At 42.2% G+C, this 18,403-nt stretch overlaps 2 protein-coding genes across 10 annotated transcripts; both read left to right on the plus strand.

Annotated features, from left to right (window-relative positions):
- Positions 30-17,883, plus strand: LOC8076492 (pentatricopeptide repeat-containing protein At5g04810, chloroplastic). Of its 9 annotated transcripts, none has more exons than XM_021462965.1 (12): positions 30-1,023; positions 1,833-1,960; positions 2,620-2,760; positions 2,987-3,073; positions 3,210-3,363; positions 3,506-3,565; positions 4,023-4,451; positions 4,553-4,848; positions 5,290-5,419; positions 14,954-15,507; positions 15,695-15,969; positions 17,435-17,883. In XM_021462965.1, exons 1-10 carry the CDS (start codon positions 274-276, stop codon positions 15,065-15,067), a joined length of 2,289 nt encoding a protein of 762 aa, XP_021318640.1. In that variant the 5' UTR covers positions 30-273; the 3' UTR covers positions 15,068-15,507; positions 15,695-15,969; positions 17,435-17,883. The 9 variants fall into 9 exon arrangements, with proteins under 9 accessions (XP_021318640.1, XP_021318641.1, XP_021318639.1 ...); XM_021462966.1 differs by having other exon boundaries at positions 15,820-15,969; XM_021462960.1 differs by lacking the exons at positions 14,954-15,507; positions 15,695-15,969; positions 17,435-17,883 and adding exons at positions 5,693-6,257; positions 6,447-6,647; positions 7,431-7,963 and having other exon boundaries at positions 57-1,023.
- Positions 10,239-12,703, plus strand: LOC8076493. Its single transcript, XM_002447308.2, has one exon. The coding sequence runs from the start codon at positions 10,613-10,615 to the stop codon at positions 12,488-12,490; it is 1,878 nt and encodes a 625-aa protein (XP_002447353.1). The 5' UTR covers positions 10,239-10,612; the 3' UTR covers positions 12,491-12,703.

The following is an 18,403-nucleotide window of genomic DNA, read 5'->3' on the forward strand; positions in this document are numbered from 1 at the left end:
AGAAAAAAAAATGACGTGAATTTTAATATGGGCTGTTTGTTGGATCCGGCGGCCTGGTTAGCCGGCCCTAAATGAAATCCAGCCCAGTTCAGTGGGGACTCGTATCGTACCAAACAGAAATGAGGCAGTCGTCCAACAAGAGAAGAGAAATCTCGCCGCCGCGCCTTATCCTCCACTCCGTCGTCCTCCATCCACCTTTGGCCGAGGAGGACGCAGGCGCAGCAGGTGGCGTCGTCTTCCCGGGCAATTCGAAAATCCGACACCACCATCCTGATGCAATTCCTCTCGCTCCCCACCGCCTCCTCGCCTACTCCCAGCCCCAGGCTCTTCAAGCCCGTGGCCTCCTCGGCCTCCTTCCGCCGCCCCTCTCCACCGACGCCTCCGGCCCCAAAACCCTCGCCGCCGCCCCCGCCTCCCGCAAACCCCCTCGCCTCCAAGCTATGGCTGACGAGCAAGCTGTCCCCACCGCCTCCTGCGCCAGCGTCGCTCGCGGAGGAGCCTGCGCCCCAGCCTCCGACGCCACCGTCGGAGCCGGAGCCGGAGCCGGAGCCGGAGCAGGAGGCGGAGGCGCTGCGACAGGAGGACTTCCGACAGAAGGGCAAGGTGTTCGTGGGGAACCTGCCGCTGTGGGCGAGGAAGCCTGACATCGCGGAGTTCTTCCGCCAGTTCGGGCCCCTGGAGAAGGTCGAGCTGGTGCGGGGCCACGACGACCCCGAGCGCAACGTCGGCTTCTGCTTCCTCTACTACGGGGGCGACGACCCGGAGGCTGCCGCGGCGCGGGCCGTGGAGGTGGACGGGGTGGAGTTCCGGGGGAAGTCGCTCACCGTGAGGCTCGACGACGGGAGGAAAGGGAGGGCCAGGGCGGAGGAGCGGGCGCGCTGGGTCGAAGCTGGGGTGGCCCGGGAGGCTCGCTCCCCGTGGCACAAGGGAAGGGAGGACGCGTGCCGTGAGTTCCGGAGAGTGCTGGAGTCGCGGCCCGAGGACTGGCAGGCTGTCGTCTCCGCTTTCGAGCGGATTCCCAAGGTGGTGGCTTCTCTGATTGATCACCTTTGCATTAGTATTACCCGATCTTATTTGTTCCTGTAAAATGCCATTTATGCAATTGCAAGGTGGTGTCACATGCTGAACATGCTGAGACGGGTGAACTTTTCCTGACTTTTTTTAGATAAGTTTTCATGTCTTTGGGCTGTGATCTGCAATCCTTCCTGGGATGCTCTGATAGGGTGCTTTGAATAGCAGACATCACCAGGAAAACATGCTTAGAATAAGCTTTGTTAGGATGTCACTCAATAGGTCATCTGCCACCTTAGTTGTAGAGTGAACTACAATGTTACTTGTTGCCTGTTTGATGTCATTTCCAATCATTAGCTGACACCAAAGTTCATCTCCAACTTGATCAGACAGCTTCAATGAACACCCTTCTTCCGACCCTTATTCAAGTACGAAGCCTTTCCTGAGTTCCCTTTGGAAATAAGTTGCTTCACAAGGCACTCTTTGTTTATATAAATAACATGTAACACATATCCCTTACATTTTTTATATAAAATTGCCCTATGACTTGTTTGAGATTTTGAGCTGGTGATCATTTAATTTGTTTTATCTGGACAATCATATTTCGATTTCAATACTGTTTTTGATTGGCATCTGGTAGTCATGTTTTAATAACTTCCTAGGAAAGTTCCGTACCTCCTTTACTCAGTTCTCAGGGCTCCAAACAGAATAGGTTCGGTCATTTCTTGGAAATTATGCTTAGAGTATAGAATTGCCTCAGTGTTAACTTTTCTCATTTGGTGGCACTAATTATAGTCTTATTTTCAACATTGATTGTTTAGCCATCAAGGAGGGAATTTGGTCTGATGGTTGTGTATTATGCCAAGCGAGGTGATAAGCATCACGCTCGTGCAACATTTGAGAACATGAGAGCAAGAGGAATAGAGCCCAATGCATTTGTCTTCACAAGGTAGGTGCATTGTTACTGTTGTTTAGTAGTAATTTATTGGCTTCTCTTCATCACAGGGTATGCACCATGGCTTCCTAAACTTGCACAGCTGGGCCAACTAAATTGACTCACCGAAAAGAAAATATCATATTATTACCGCTAAACTAATTTAAATAGGTCAACAGAGGTCAGGCACAGTACGGTTAGGTTATTTTTGCTCGCTATGTTTTGGAGTCCTGGTACAAGTTCAGAGATCCACAGTGAACTTCACTCCTGGTAATGCCACTAAACAACCTGTATAAATTGCTATCTGAATAAATGGTAATTTTAGCATGTAAAGACTACTTATGGAAAACGATCTTGCATGATGGCATCATGAGTAGCTAACCACGTGAAGAATATAGGCAGTAACCTATCAAGAAACTTTGTACCTGGTCACTTCTATACTTGCTTGACTATTTGAGATAAAAAAAAAGTTTGGCTGATAACATTATTGAGATACAAAGGGGGCTGTTCTAAAATAGGAGACGGGGGGGGGGGGGGGGGGAGGTGGGTGATATCATGTTATCTTCTTTTACTAATATCATGCAGATGTACGTATGTGAATGACTGGCAAACTAGTTCTAGCAATGTCTCTATGTACCTTGTCTCCTGCATTAAATTTAATTCATTTCATGCAGCCTTGTTCACGCTTATGCAGTTGCTAGAGATATGCGTGGGGCACTGTCATGCGTTGAGGAAATGAAATCTGAAGGCCTTGAAATGACAGTTGTTACTTATAGTATCCTTATTGCAGGATATGGCAAAACTAACGATGCTGAGTGAGTATTTTCTTTTCTGACACTGCATTGATCCATTTGTGTTACTGAACATGCTTTCTTCCAGAATTTCAATATAGCTATAAGTCTATAACTGCCCTTTCATATACGATACTGACTCTAGACACTGTTTTAGGCAACAGATCGCGTGGCCTTTTCATTTCTAGCCTTTCTCGTATAGTCGTATGACCCTTGGCTTGCTGCTAATCATTTCATTTTGTCCTGGAAGATCTGCAGACAAGTTGTTCAAAGAGGCTAAGACCAAGCTTGACAACCTAAATGGAATCATATATAGCAACATTATACATGCTCACTGGTTAGTGGTTGCTGGTTACCAGATCCATAAACATCGTAAACTTAAGAAAAAAATACAATTTATCTCTTAACAATTACTACTTTATCTGTTTGCTAATAAATCATGTTAGAGCACTAAATTATATGCACTTTTGCAGCCAATCTGGGAATATGGATCGAGCTGAAGAGCTGGTCCGTGAAATGGAAGAGGATGGCATTGATGCTCCTATCGATGTTTATCACAGTATGATGCATGGATATACTGTTGCCCAAGATGAAAAGAAATGTCTAATTGTGTTTGAAAGGCTGAAGGTATATCGGAAAGGCATCTCATAACTAATAACTAATTGTCATGTGTTCCTAAGAAATAATTGTTTTTACTTTTATTATGATCACCTTCTTAATCTATGATGTTATATTTGCCAGCCTGATTCAAGTTTCTCTGACTTTGCAGGAGTGTGGCTTCAGACCATCTATAATATCTTATGGTTGCCTTATTAATCTGTATGTTAAGGTTAGTTCTGCTCTTGTCTATTCTTCTCATGTATTACAGCCTGACTAGGGCTGTAAATGTGCCAAGCTCGTTGCCTCAAGCCTGGGCTTGTTGGAGGGTTGAGCCGAGCCTCAGAACCACCAGAGCCTACAGCCAGGCTCAAGCTTGGCCCATCATGCTAAATACAAATTGCCTTTTCTTCTATGGTTTGCCTTTTTGATTCAAAGCCTCAAAGTAGTTGGTTTTGATGTCCTGCTTTCGAGTTCCTCTTTGTTTTTCATTACTAATTCTTGGAAACTTCAATAGAAGCATGGTTGATGAAATATAAGATACTTGAAGTGCAGCTTTGATTTAAACTTTGTGGAAATAAATGGCCTGACTAACCATTTGAACTTGAGGCCTTACATTATTTGCATATCCATCTACTTGTCTGAATGAAAAACAGTTGCTAATGCCAGTTTGAACATTCTTTTTACAGATTGGGAAGGTTCCAAAAGCCTTAGCTGTTAGCAAAGAGATGGAATCACATGGCATCAAACATAATAACAAAACTTACTCTATGCTGATCAATGGATTTATCCATCTGCATGACTTTGCAAATGCTTTTAGCATTTTTGAGGACATGATAAAATCAGGTTTGCAGCCTGATCGTGCCATATACAATTTGCTGGTAGAAGCATTTTGTAAGATGGGAAATATGGATCGAGCTATTCGCATATTCGAAAGAATGAAGAAGGAACGAATGCAACCATCAAATAGAACATTCAGGCCTATCATAGAAGGATTTGCAGTTGCTGGAGATATGAAAAGGGCTCTCGATACCCTTGACCTAATGCGGCGAAGTGGTTGTGCTCCTACTGTAATGACTTATAATGCTCTCATCCATGGGCTAATTAGGAAGCACCAGGTATTTCTCAAATATATGTTAGATTCTTCATACTGAGAACTATGTACTTCTGGCTTTAGCCTCGTCTTTTTGTGTACCTGTGTATGTGTGCATGTTTGCAGGTTGAAAGAGCTGTTTCTGTACTTGACAAGATGTCTATTGCTGGCATTGCACCAAACGAGCATACATACACAATCATTATGAGAGGTTATGCTGCTAGTGGAGATATTGGGAAGGCTTTTGAGTATTTCACCAAAATCAAAGAGAGTGGCCTAAAGCTCGATGTGTACATTTATGAAACATTGCTGAGAGCCTGTTGCAAATCAGGAAGGATGCAAAGTGCCTTAGCAGTTACAAGAGAGATGAGCTTTCAGAAGATACCAAGGAATACATTTATATACAATATTTTGATTGATGGGTAGGTACTATTATAACAAGAAGCTTTTACATTTTGATCCTTTTAAAGACCCTTTTAGCAAAAACCTCTGCGAAACAGTTTTGGAAAATGGATTCTTTTGCATGGCCATGACATTGACACCATGGCAGCTGCCACATATGATATTCTTTGTTGGACTTGCAGGCTCTTAAGTGGTACTACCTTGGTGCCAAATGTCAGTTGTCACAACACCGTGCAAAACGTTCCATTTTCAGAAATAATTACTTTATAGGCCCATTTGTGAAAATGTTATAGATAAGGACCAAAATTATCTTTTTACCTCAGTAATTCAGGCAGTTGCTTTCATTTCATGTCAAGTTATGCTTTATTTGAGCCATGTTATTAATCTAAAATAGTTTGTCAAATCCTTGTTAAGAGTATTGTACAATCTAAAATACTGTGTAATTTCTTCTTTTCATGTAGTTGGGCTCGGAGAGGAGATGTCTGGGAGGCAGCAGATTTGATGAAACAAATGAAAGAGGATGGAATCCCTCCTAACATCCATACATTTACCTCCTACATAAATGCATGCTGTAAAGCAGGAGACATGCAGGTGTGTGTATTTTCAGCAAAATATTTGATTACTAGTTTGTGGTGACACAGTTGGACATAGCCTGATAGTGATAGTACAGCACCATAAGATAAACATTTTATAATGCCTGTTATTCACACAATGTGCCTTTGTTGCACACTGGCTTCATCATATTCTCATTGGGAAAATGTGAATGGATAAGTAATCCTGGCCTTTTTTTTTGAGATTACAAAAGTAATCCTGGCCTTTGTTGCACACTATTCACTAATTTCTTGTTTGAACTATTTATTGTAGAGAGCGGAAAATGTGATTCAAGAAATGGCAGATGTTGGATTGAAACCAAATGTCAAGACGTTTACCACATTGATTAAAGGTTGGGCTAAAGTATCACTGCCAGATAGAGCACTGAAATGCTTTGAGGAGATGAAATCTGCTGGGCTTAAGCCTGATGAAGCTGCTTATCATTGCTTGGTGACCTCACTTCTCTCAAGGGCAACTGTGATGGAGGGAAGCACCTACACAGGAATCTTGAGTGTCTGTAGGGAAATGTTTGAGAATGATTTGACTGTTGACCTGCGCACTGCTGTTCACTGGTCAAAATGGCTTCACGAGATTGAGAGGACGGGTGGTGCACTAACAGAAGCACTTCAGCGAATATTTCCACCTGATTGGAACTCATCAGAAAATTTGGAGGCTTCGAGTTCTGTAAGTGACGCAGATTCTGAGTCTTGCGGTGACTCAGAGTTTAGTGATAATGATGAGGATCATGATGTTGATGACTTGTGACATAATATCAAGACAGTTTTAACCTTTCTCTGATCCCTCACTACTGCCTCAGTGCCAGAGTTAAACTATCAAGGTATGGCGCGCACACGTATTCTTAATATATCTCAACTTTGTTTACATCTTTTTAGAAGTATAGTCGGCCTAATGTTCACCAGTTGCCAGTTTGAGTAGTTCTCATAATTTGATTCCAAGCGACATCTAAAACTTTTTTTTGTCAAATTGACAGTGTTTCTCATGAAACTTTATGTCCTCAAATTCACAGGCTACTTGCTTGTGGCCTGCCAAGAGGAGGGCCTGGAATCTTTTTGTGTTTTTAAGCCTGAGCTGTCTGTCCTCTGCGGTGTTTCAAGAGTCGCAGACCGCTAGTAACTGTTCTGCTGTAGCTGATGACACAGGCTGTCAATGCAACAGACGAAGGTCCAGTTATGTGGGGTACTGTACAGATCAGTGACTCGTAGTACAGGTAGGTAAATATTCTCTATATTCTTGAGATATTGGCAAGTTCATTTCTCATCATTGCTCTAGTTCTAGTGCAATCTAACTAATAAGTTAAATCCAGTTTTGTATAATTGGAGAAATGCTGGTGAAGTTATGCTTTTACTTAGTTTATTTCCCATGTGTAGGCAGGTTTTTTGTACAATGACTCGGTACAATATGTTACAAAAAAGGCAATTCTTGGCTTTCCTTTGTATTGTTCTGTACCTACTGTACCTTCCTGATAAGAAACTAAGGTCTCTGAACTCATTTCAAATTACAACATTAGGACCTACTGGACTAGTAGAGAGTTTGTAGGGCTATTGGTTGAATACCACCTCTGCAGCTCTGCCATCGGCATTTAGCGAGCATTCCCAGCACAGGACTCGTAATTACATTTGGCCAGGACAATGCTACACTGTAATCATATATTTATAAGTATATAAAGAGCTTTGTAACCTTTTCTTCCTTTTGTGAGCTATGAACTGATGAGCTGAATTGAATGCTATAGAATATAGCTGATGATTTTAAACATGCTAAAGCAGGAATACAAACATGATTTTAGACCAACTTGTTAGATAATGTGTGTGGATCGTTGCTTTTGTTCTGATGATTTTACGCATGGTAAAATTGGAGTTTAGATTGGTGCCTTCTGCTTTATTGCAGTCTGTGCCGATTCAATGGGGGAAATTCCCTATTCGAAACTGAAGTACAACTCCAATCAAATGATACGTGATGACTGTTTTCTCATTTAAAATTTGGCATCTTCCAGTACAGCAGCTTCAATCAAATGAGCCTTAACGTAGCACAGCTCGTTTCAGTGTGAGCTTGGAATTGCCCGCCCCTGTCCAAGCTGAGAGCTTTTACTATCCGGGACACTTGAATGCCTGCGTGCACAAGACGGCATTATATTTCTTCTGCGAATCTTTGTGCGTTTGTGTATGATATATGAGCTGCGAATAGCTGCCCGGTATCTTTCGTTGAATCAAAAGTTAGTTGCATTGCCCTTCTGAATTTATACACTGTAAATTCGTGATTGCAGTTGCAGTGTGATAGTATGCGACTTGGAATGTTCTTTTCATAAATACAAACATTTAGGTATTGTTTGGATGTAGTTGGATTCGTATCAATACATATGTGTTATATATGTTAGGGTGAATTCGAGTGGAACATGAACTAAATCTATCTCCAATCCATCCCAACATATGTGAATATAGGTGAATTTGACAACATCCAAACAAGACCTTATTGTATTATGTGTATATGTGTTTCCCTTGTTCTTGTGGAAATCCCATTCGCTTTTTCCTTTCCTGGGGAGAAAATGCCATATACATTTTCTTAGAAAGATTTTGCACTGCGGTGGCTGGTTTGTGGCAATAACCTTCAGAGCACAGTGTTTGCTTGGAGTTGGATGCTGAAGTACAAAGATGGAAAAGTTAGGTCCAGTGCTTAATCCTTGGGTGTTGTAATTACAAAAGCCGTTGGCCGGAAGATGGAAAGGGAAAAGATGTTTGATCTCTATTTTACTCTTACAATAAATATATTGACAATGTCAATTACTGTAAAATCAATACTTAAAAAATATATATTGAATATGAATTTATTGCTGCAACTTTTATACTACACTAAGGATGCATATGCTTGTACTTTGAATTATTGTTGTCAAGACGTAAAGTTCGATTTTTTTTTTCTTCCAAATCAGAACAAACCAAGGGGTTTGATGGATCCAATTTGTGCGTTGCTAGGCAAATCCAACCATGCACAGTTGAATTCAATTGAACACCGCTACTACTTCTGACGACTGGTCTATGGTTGTTGGAAGGCATTTTGAAATAGATGGTACCATGTGTTTGACCCAAGCAAGGATCGATAAGATAATATGTTTCCATAGAAGCAGCAAATGGAGCTCACATTGTGATACAAGCAAGAGTTATAGTGTGAACTCTCGATCTCTCTTTGATTTCTCCCTAAATCCCTAATTAATCTCCCTTGGTTTATATGAAGGAATCCACCCCAATCTCAAGTGGGCTCTCCAACTAATCAAGCCATGGATTATTCATCTTGGTGGACCCTCTCTTATGTATGTGGGAACACCATGAGAGGTGAGCTTGATCTTGAAGAAGCTCAAGGCTCCAAGCCACCTTGGGTAAGCCTTTCGAATCTCATTGTTTGAATCTTAGCACAGTACTCTTGAAACATTTAGAAGTGTGGGTATATATATCACGTTGGATCGGTATGGTAGTTTAAGTTATAAATGGCTGGGTATGTATGTGTGTAACGCTTGGCTAGCTAGACGAGACCTAGACGTTCCCAGTGACGGGGCAGCCGGAGGCGCAGACCATGGCGTTGTTGGGTTTCAGAGTATAAGCTAGCCCAGCTAGCAGATCGAGTTGGCCTTGCCTGCAGGGGGGAACGCGTGCACAGGTGATGCATGGGAGCTGCGCATGAGATATGTGTGAAGAGTGAAGTGGACGTTGTGCTCCCTTGTTGCCGCAAGCAGCAACATCTGTGTGAGCGCGCGGGAACAGAAAGTAACAGGCCTGCTGCGAGCTTCATCACACATGCATGCACCTCTGATGACCTGCACGCACCGTGTCCACTTCTTCGTTCGTGTTGCATCGATCCATCGGGTTTCCACAGTGTGTCACAGTCACAAATGACCTGACCGTACCTCGCAACCGGCGTCGCCACCCTTCCCGTAGAGTAGTGCGGCCTTGGCCTCGTCGTCGTCTATAGTTTTTAGTATGAAAAATTATTTAAATATAAATTCAATGGCCCATACTCAGGCCAAGAAATATTTTTTTTTATTTATATTACCCACCTCAATTTTCACGAAAATCCATTTTTTCTTTCTAAACTCTGAAACCCAAGAAAACACTCCCTTCAACTTTTTAAAAAGTTCATCTTACCTCTTTGGCCCTGTTATAAGCAATTTCGAAAGATGGTTTTGTCTTATTTATTTATTCTGTCCGAATATTTAAAAAATCATAGTAAATTAAAGAAAAATCATAAAATGAAAATTTTAATTTTATTGGACTCTATATGAATAGACCTACATAGTGAATGAATATATAATATGGTATGCTTTAATATGTTTTTTATTATAGCTTTAGAGCTATACTTTTTCTATAATTAAATGGAATAATTCAAGCTGCAGATTATATGGTCCAATTATGATGAAGTTTTTATAGTGTGCTAATTGTTGTATGCTTAAAGTGTAGTAAAAATTTCATACTCATTGGATCATGTATAACTTAGTTACAAATTTTTTTTAGTTTTATGCTTGTTAAATATAAATAAATCTATAACTAAGCTATACATGATCCAATGAATATGATTTTTTTCACTACAATTCAATTATACAATAGTTAGCCCACCATAAAACTTTCATCACAATTAGACCATAAAAACTGCAATTGTGAATTATTCCAATTAGTTATCTAAAGCCACAAAAAAAATTTGTATTAAGGTATACCATATTATATGTTCACTATATATATCTACTTACGTGGAGTCCAACAAAATTAAATTTCATATTTTATGATTTTTTGTGTTTTACTATAGTTTTTTAAAAAATTAGATGAAATAATAAAAAAAAAGACAAAACCACCTTCAGAACTACTTATGACAGGGTCAAAGAGGTAAGATGGAAGTTGAAGAAGGTGTTTTGTTCAGTTTTGGAGTTTAGAGAAGGAAATTGATTTTTGCAAAAGTTAAAAGAGGTAATATAGATTTTTTTTTCTTACTATGGTGTCCAAACCATGTCCATTAAGTGCGGTCCGGACCGGGCCTTGGGCCTAAAATACTTATGTCTACGGTCAACCATTCCGTTACCGGTTTACCCGGCTTTGACTGCAAAATGTATCCGTTGGCCCTCTTCCTCCTCCGGCCTTCGATCTCCGAGATTTGAAACCGCCTGACCCGCCGCCGCTTCACACACGCCCCCCTACCGCCATGCCCTCCTCCGCCGCCGCCATGGCTAGGCCGTCATCCCGTCCATCCTCCTCATGCTCCGCCTCCAAGCCCCGGAAGCCCTCCCCGTCCCCTTCCCCATCCCCGGCGACGGCGCCCAAGCCCAAGACCGTTGGTTCGAGCCGCCGCCGCAGCCCGCTATCCGATCTCAACTCCAGGGACACCTCCGCCGCGCGCGAGCGCCCCGGGTGCTTCCGCTTCCTCCTACCCTCCGCCGCCACCTCCTCCGGGTCCAGGTCCCGGGCCAGGTCCGTGTCCACCCCGCGGGCCCCTAGGCGCCCCGACTCCAAGCCCCGGCCCGGGACCAGGGGTCCGGACCGGCTTCCGGATAAGGAATCGACGACCAGGGCGCAGAGATGCGCCGGGCAAGAGCCGAGGATGGGTGGGCAGGAGCCGATCGGTGCGCGGGTCAACAAGATCAGGCCGGCCGCCGGCAAGAAGCAGTGGCCGGCGAAGGACGAGCAGCTGGATGAGTTCCAGGCCTTGACGCCGGAGAAGAAAGCGGATTCCGAGGCCACGCCGTCTACAGGCGCGACGCCGCCGGTCCACGCGTCGATCTCGCCCGAGGTGGCCGCGGCGTGCGGGTCGGCGACGCCTGCGTGCTTCGCGGCGGGACACCACGTCGTCCCCGGCGTCGGGGACCGCCGCAAGTGCCGGCCGCGGGGCATCCTAGCGATCGCGGGGGAGGGGTTAACCAGCGAGGACCTTGACGAGGAGCCGTCCCGCGCGTCCATCCACTGGCTGTCCTCGCCGTCGGGGGCGGAGGCCTGGACGTCCTCGACGAAATGCGGCAACGAGGAGGCGTCGGTGAACTGGCTGGCGTCCCCGCGCGACGAAGGCGGGGTGGACTTGCTCGAAGACGAGATCTTCGTGCCCAGATGCTCCTCGGAGGACGCGTTCTGGCGGTTCTCCCCGGACTGCACGGGGCTGTTGGGCTCGCCGCTGCTCAGCGGTCTGCTGGACTTCGGCACTCCGGCGTCGGAAATGTCCGGGGCGACGCCGTCGTCAGGGTTTCTCCCCACGCAGAAGACGCCCAGCAGTGGCGATAGCATTAGTCCTTTCTCGCTCATTGTCAAGAGGGCATCGCAGTCCTCTTCCAGATTTCGGGCTTTGTGTGCCCAGCAGGGACTGGGCAGCAGCTACCGGTACGATTCAGTGGCGGATCCAACACCAATTTCTAGTGAATCATGGCCTGAAAGTGTTTGCAATGGCAAACGGTCAGGGTTGACAAGGACAGGCAGTCGTCCCATGAAGATGATGGATCCAGTGCTGGAATGCCTTGAAATGATGAGTTTGTCACCAAGGCCTGGGGACGATGACTATGAGGGAAATGACACACCACCTGCGCCATTGCCTGAGCTTAGCTTCCAGTTTGCAGGAGCTCCGATACCTCTGGAATCCATAGACTTGACCTCTTTTAAAAGGTCTCCTCGTGACATAGAATTGAAGGCAAAGGACACAAGTTTTCAGAAATCAGTCATAGCAGACACTCGGATCTCTTGGCGAGAGGGGCTTGTCAGCAGAATGTTTGATATCGGTGATTTGGATTGCTGCAAATGGCTATCTGATGATGAAGATTCACCAGTGCTTTCGCTCACTGAAGAGGCTTTGGCAGATGGTACCAATTCTCAGCCAGGTAATGGTTGTTGCCTGCATGAGAGTGGCAACCAACAGGAAGCATGTGGCTTTGGCTCTGTTGAGTTCAGTTGTATTGGTGATGAACTGAACAATGATAGCATCAAGGCCTCTCCAAATCATGTTTCAGTTGCAGAGTCCATGAATGCAGAAGGATTCGAGCTTGTCACATCGGACGACTCTGATTGGACTCTCTTCTACAAGAATTACTTGTTTGAATCATGAGATGTCTGAACTGCGCTGGGTTTCTTTGCTCAGATGTTGTGTACCAATTGTACTACTAGAATCATCGCAAACACACATATTTGTGTTTGCTGCATCTTTGTACTTTTTTTCAGTATTTGAAGTTTCCTTTTACATTCTTTGACAGCTCATGTAAATCATGTTGGTACATAGATTTGTTTCTGGAATAATCCACCGATAATAATTCAGAGAGTATGTTGCATAGTTTTTTAAATTTTCAGTCAATAGATATTGTAAACTTTTGCAACCAATCTGTTAATATATATCGAGCTCATGAAATGGAAGATGATGGCATTTGTTTGAAAGGCTGAAGGTACAGTGTGAAGGCTTCTCATGACTATTTACCATGTGTCCCTAACAAAGAATTGCCAGTCTGATTAAAGTTTTTTCTCACTTTGCAGGAGTGAGGCTTCAAACTATCAATAATATCTTATGGCTGCCTTATTAATCTGTATGTCAAGGTTAGTGCTGCTCTTGTGTATTCTTCTCATGTATTGCAGCTGACTAGGGCTGTAAATGACCCAGCTTATTGCCTCAAGCAGTCAAGCTTGAGCTTGTTGGAGGATTGAGCCGAGTCTATAGCTAGGCTCAAAGTTTGCCATCTCATCCATCTTTTTCCTTTTTGGGTCAAAGCCTCAAAGGCCTTAAAATAACTGATTTTTTATGTCATGCTTTCCAGATTCTCTTTGTTTTATACTTGGCAATTTCAATGGAAGGACGATTGATGAAATATGATAAAAGTGCAGCTCTGATTTAAACTTTCTGAAAATTAAATGACATGACTAATCATTTGGGAAAAAAGTCACTAATGTCAGTTTCAAATTTCTTTATACAGATTGGGAAGGTTCCCAAAGCCTTAAATATTAGCAAAGAGATGGAATCACATGGCATCAAACATAATAACAAAACTTACTCTATGCTGACTAATAGATTTATCCATTTGCATGTCTTTGCAAATGCTTGTAGTATTTTTTTAGGACATGCTAAAATTTGGTTTTCTGGATGAAATTGAAAATGGAACATTCCGTTTACCGGGATTGTTTCCATAAAAGTGATATCATTTATGACCATTTCTGACCATTACTGTATTTACACTTTTGGTTTTCTATTTTCTTTCAACACCATATTGATGTTGTTAGTAAACAGTTAAATTGAAAATATGGTGACTTTTGGACCGACCGGGAATTGTTTCTGTATAGAAAATATCGTTACTGACCACCAATTGTTTTCATCCCTTTGCAGCCTGATAGTGTCATACAATTGTCTGGTAGAAGCAGTTTGTAAGATGGGAAATATGGATCAAGCTATTTGTATATTTGTAAATAAAAATGCAGACGGAACAAATGCAACCATTAAATAGAAGGATTTGCAGTAGCTGGAGATATGAAGAAGGGCTCTCGATACCCTTGAGCTGATGTGGTGAAGTGACTGTGTTCCTACTGTAATGACTTACAATGCACTCATCCATGGGCTAGAAAGCACCAGGTATTTCTCGAATGCATGTTAGATTCTTCACATTTAGGCTACCATATACTTCTGGCATTAGCCTGTTCTTTTTTTGTGTATATGTGTGTTTGCAGGTTTTTTTTCGAGAACATGCGCTGCATGTATTTCATTAAGCTGCTTGATAAGATGTCTGTTGCTGCTGGTATTATAGCAAATGAGACATACATAATCATTAGGTTATGCTGCTAGTGGACCTCTGGGGAAACAATTTTGAGCAGTGACCCTTTTGCACGGTGCCATTGTCATGACACCATGTAAGCTTCCACGAATGATCTTCCATGTTGGACTTGCAGGCATATGTGGCAACTACCACGGTGCCAATTGTCACAGCAAGGTGCACAAAGGGTCCATTTTCAGAAACTATTACTATAGAGGTCCATTGTGTGAAAATGTTTAAGAAACGGACTAATTTTTTTTACCTCAGTAACTCAAACACTTGCTTTCATTTCATGTCATTTATGGTTTATTTGGGCCATATTATAATCTCATAAAATATTTTATCAAATACTTGTTAAGAGTACTGTATAATAGAAAATAGTTTGTCATTACTTTCTTGAATGCAGTTGGGCTCGTAGAGATGTCTGGGAGGCAGCAGATTTGATAAAACAAATTAAAGAGGGTGGAACACCTTCTAACATCCATACATTTACCTCTACATAAATGCACGCTGCAAAGCAGGAGACATGCAGGTGTGAGCATTTTGCATCAAAATATTTGTTTCCTAGTTTGTGGTGGCACAGTTGAACATGGCCTGGTAGTGATAGTACGACCCAATAAGATAAATACTAATGGATTTTGTTTAAGGTAACCGAGCACAGTGTTTGGCCATGCACCTGCGTGGCTTCATTTTATTATCAATGTGAAATTGCAATGGAGAAGCATTTATCGTTGCCTTTGTTACACACTATTCACTAGTTTCTTGTTTGAACTATTTATTGCAGAGCGGAAAATGTGATTCAAGAAGTGGCAGATGTTGGATCGAAACCTAATATCAAGACATACCACATTCATGAAGGTTGGGTTAGAGTGTCACTTTCAGAGTTCAGGAGATGAAATTAGCTGAGCTTAAGCCAGTAGAGGCTGCTTATCAGTGCTTGGTGACCTCACTTCTCTCGAGGGCAACCGTGTCTGGAGGGAAGCACCTACACAAGAATCTTGAGTGTCTGTAGGGAAATGTTTGGGAAAGATTTGACTGTTGACCTGCGCATTGCTATTCATTGATCAAAATGGCTTCACAAGATTGAGAGGACAGGAGGGGTACTAACAGAAGCACTTCAGAGAACATTCCGCCTGATTGGAATTCATCAGAAAATTTGGAGGCTTTGAATTTTGTTAGTGACAGAGATTCTGACTTTCCGAGTCTTGCAGTGATTCAGACTTTAGTGATAATGAAAGGGATCATGACATTGATGACTTGTGAAATTATATCAAGACAGTTTGAACCTTTCTGCGATCCCTTACTATTACTTCAGTGCCAGAGTTAAACTATCAAGGTATGCCGTGCACATTTTGTGCTTAATATATCTCAACCCTTGTTGTCATCTTTGTAGAAGTATGGTATGCATATCATTCGTGAGTTGACGGTAAGTTCTATAACAATCATTGTTGAAAGAGAAGTCTGCCAATAATGATCACTGATTGCAATAGTTTCACATTCTAAGACTTGTAATTCGATTCCAGGCCACATCTAAAACTATCAATGTTCAAATTGACCAGTGTTTCTGATGAATCCCTATTCCCTCACATTACTGGCTACTGCTTGTGGCCTGCCAAGAGGAGGGTTTGGAATCTATTGTGTTTTTCAGCCTGAGTTGTCTGTCCTCTGCCGCATTTCTTCAAGAGACGCAGGCCGTCAGTAATCGTTCTGAGTGGGCTGAAGACACTGACTGTCAGTGCAACAGACAAAGGTTCAGTTATGTATTTAGCTGTACAGATCAGTGACTCCTCTAGTACAGGTAAATATTCTCTATATTCTTGACATATTGACAAGTTTATTCTCGTTATTGCTCTACTTCTAGCGCATTCTAACTCATAAGTAAATCGTTTTGTGTAATTGGAGAAACGCCAGTGAAGTAGTTATGCTTTTTACTTCTGTATACATTGACTTTGGTGTGATCTTATGTTACAAAAGCCAATTCTTGGCTTTCCTTTGTGTTGTTTTGTACCAACTGACCTTCATATAACATTAGTAGGGCCTACTAGAGTAGTAGAGCCTGTAGAGGGTTTGTAGGGCTATAGTTGAATAATACCACCTCTGTGGCTCTGTCATTGGCACTGAGCGAGCATTTCCCGGCACAGGACTCGTAACTGCACTTGGCTTGGACTCCTATACTTATAGCACATGTATATATATTAGCAACCTCTTCTCTTCCTTTGGTAAGCTATATGAACTGAATTGGGTGCTACACAAATAACAGCTGATGATGTTGAACGGGGCAAAATAGGAGTTTAAACATGATTTTAGACCAATCTTCTATAGAATGTGTGTGGTTGTTCTGATGATTTTACACATGGTAAAATAGGAGTTTAGATTGGTGCCTTGTGCTTTATTGCGGTCTGTGTGCCGATTGAATGGGGGGAATTCCCTCTTTGAAACTGAAGTACAACTCCAATCAAGTCATACATGATGACTGTTTTCTCATTTAAGATTTGGCATCTTCCAGTACAGCAGCTTCAATCAAATGGGCCTTAACGTAGCACAGCCCGGTTCAGTGTGAGAGCTTGGAATTGCTCGCCCCTGCCCAAGCTGAGAGTGCCTTTACTAGCCGGGACACTTGAATGCCTGCCTGCACAAGACGGCATTATATTTCTTGAGACTGGTGTGTGTTTGTGCGTTTGTGTATGATATGAATATGAGCTGCGAACCTTAGCTGGCCGGTATCTTTCATTGAATCAAAAGTGGCCTCCCACATTCAAGTCTTGCCACAAGATAAAACAGTGCTTCATTTATGCTCGTTATTTATGTTTGCTTAGCTGCGTTGCCCCTTCTGAATCCATACGCACCATAAATTCGTGCAAGGGATTCTTGATTGTAGGCAGTGCAATACTATGTCAATTGAATGTTCTTTTTTCACAAATAAACATCTATTGTACTATACTCTAAATGAGTTGTTTTAAGTTAAACCTTTTTTAAGTTTGACCAAATTTATAGGACAAAACTCAATATTTATATGACACTAAATAAGCACACTCTTAATATTTAGTGATACTAATTTGGTGTCATAAATCTTGGTGATCTTTTCTATAATTTTGTTCAAACTTAAAAAGTCTTGATTTATGATAACTTTTGAAATTGTTCTATTTGGGTACGGAGGGAATATGTATATTTATATGTGTTTCCCTTTATTCTTTGTTGAAACTCCATTCATATTTTCCTTTTCTGGGGAGAAAATGCCTTATGTACGTTTTCTATTTTCTTAGAAAGATTTTGCACTTCCTCTGTTGCTTGTGGCAAATCCCTTCAGAGCACAGAGTTTGGGTGGAGTTGGATACTGAAATACAAAAGTGGGGTATGGCTGAAGTTCTTGGATGTATCCAACAGCAGGCTATGGCCGGAAAATCGGAAAGGGGAAACAGACCGGGGGTATTTTTGCTTGTACATGAGAAACTGGAAATCACACGACAGGAGGGCAGCGATCCCAGTTTTTTTCTGGAAAAATGTTGACTTCGAGCTCAGAGGAGTGGAGCCGTTAATTGTTTCAAAAGCTAGCGTTAATGGTAGCCGTGTATGGTGGCGTTTATTTGGTAATATTCTACTTGCTCATTTGGTGTAACTTGTGAATCATTTTCATCACTCTACTAAACTACTTCCACTGTTTCAAAATATGCTACAAATTTATTTGTTGGGAGTTGTTATAAGAATAGTCCCAGTGCCAGAGGGTGAACCAAAAGTGAGCTAATTGCAAAAACTACTGCCATATTAGCTATAAGAGTTAGGTGCAGTCCTATAAACCATTCATGAGGATTATATATAGGTTATCAAAACTATGATTATAGACCATCAAATAATTATTATGTACTGTCACAGAGAAAGTGGGGGCGGAGGCTTAGTTTCGCCTCTACCTCTGTGTATGCCCCACTGCCCCTGTTTGAAGTACTCCCTCGCCACGCATATTTTGATAGAAGAAACTGTAATAATATTTTTTTTCTTGCATTATATTGCTAATTGCTATAAATAAAAAATTCTCTCTTACAATATTCAGATTCTGACTCATTTTTTTCTCTGTTTTCTCTTACAATTATTCTGATTTTGACTCGTACTTTTCTCTTGAAATGTATTGCGAATTGCTATAAATCAAATATCTACTTTTAAAATATTTTGAATACGAATCTTTGCTGCAACTTTTGTCTATACTGCACTAAAGAATCATGCATGTTCTTTCCAAATCA

Source organism: Sorghum bicolor, chromosome 6 (genome assembly GCF_000003195.3).
Source record: "Sorghum bicolor cultivar BTx623 chromosome 6, Sorghum_bicolor_NCBIv3, whole genome shotgun sequence".
In the NCBI taxonomy this organism is placed as follows: Eukaryota; Viridiplantae; Streptophyta; class Magnoliopsida; order Poales; family Poaceae; genus Sorghum; species Sorghum bicolor.

What these genes read in the sequence shown, in the direction of transcription:
- LOC8076492 (XM_021462960.1), top strand. Translation starts at nt 274, where the DNA reads ATGCAATTCCTCTCGCTCCCCACCGCCTCCTCGCCTACTCCCAGCCCC. An exon ending in AATGCATTTGTCTTCACAAG is followed by an intron (nt 1,961 to 2,619) that starts GTAGGTGCATTG and finishes CATTTCATGCAG; the next exon opens with CCTTGTTCACGCTTATGCAG. An exon ending in GGCAAAACTAACGATGCTGA is followed by an intron (nt 2,761 to 2,986) that starts GTGAGTATTTTC and finishes TTGTCCTGGAAG; the next exon opens with ATCTGCAGACAAGTTGTTCA.
- LOC8076493 (XM_002447308.2), top strand. Translation starts at nt 10,613, where the DNA reads ATGCCCTCCTCCGCCGCCGCCATGGCTAGGCCGTCATCCCGTCCATCC.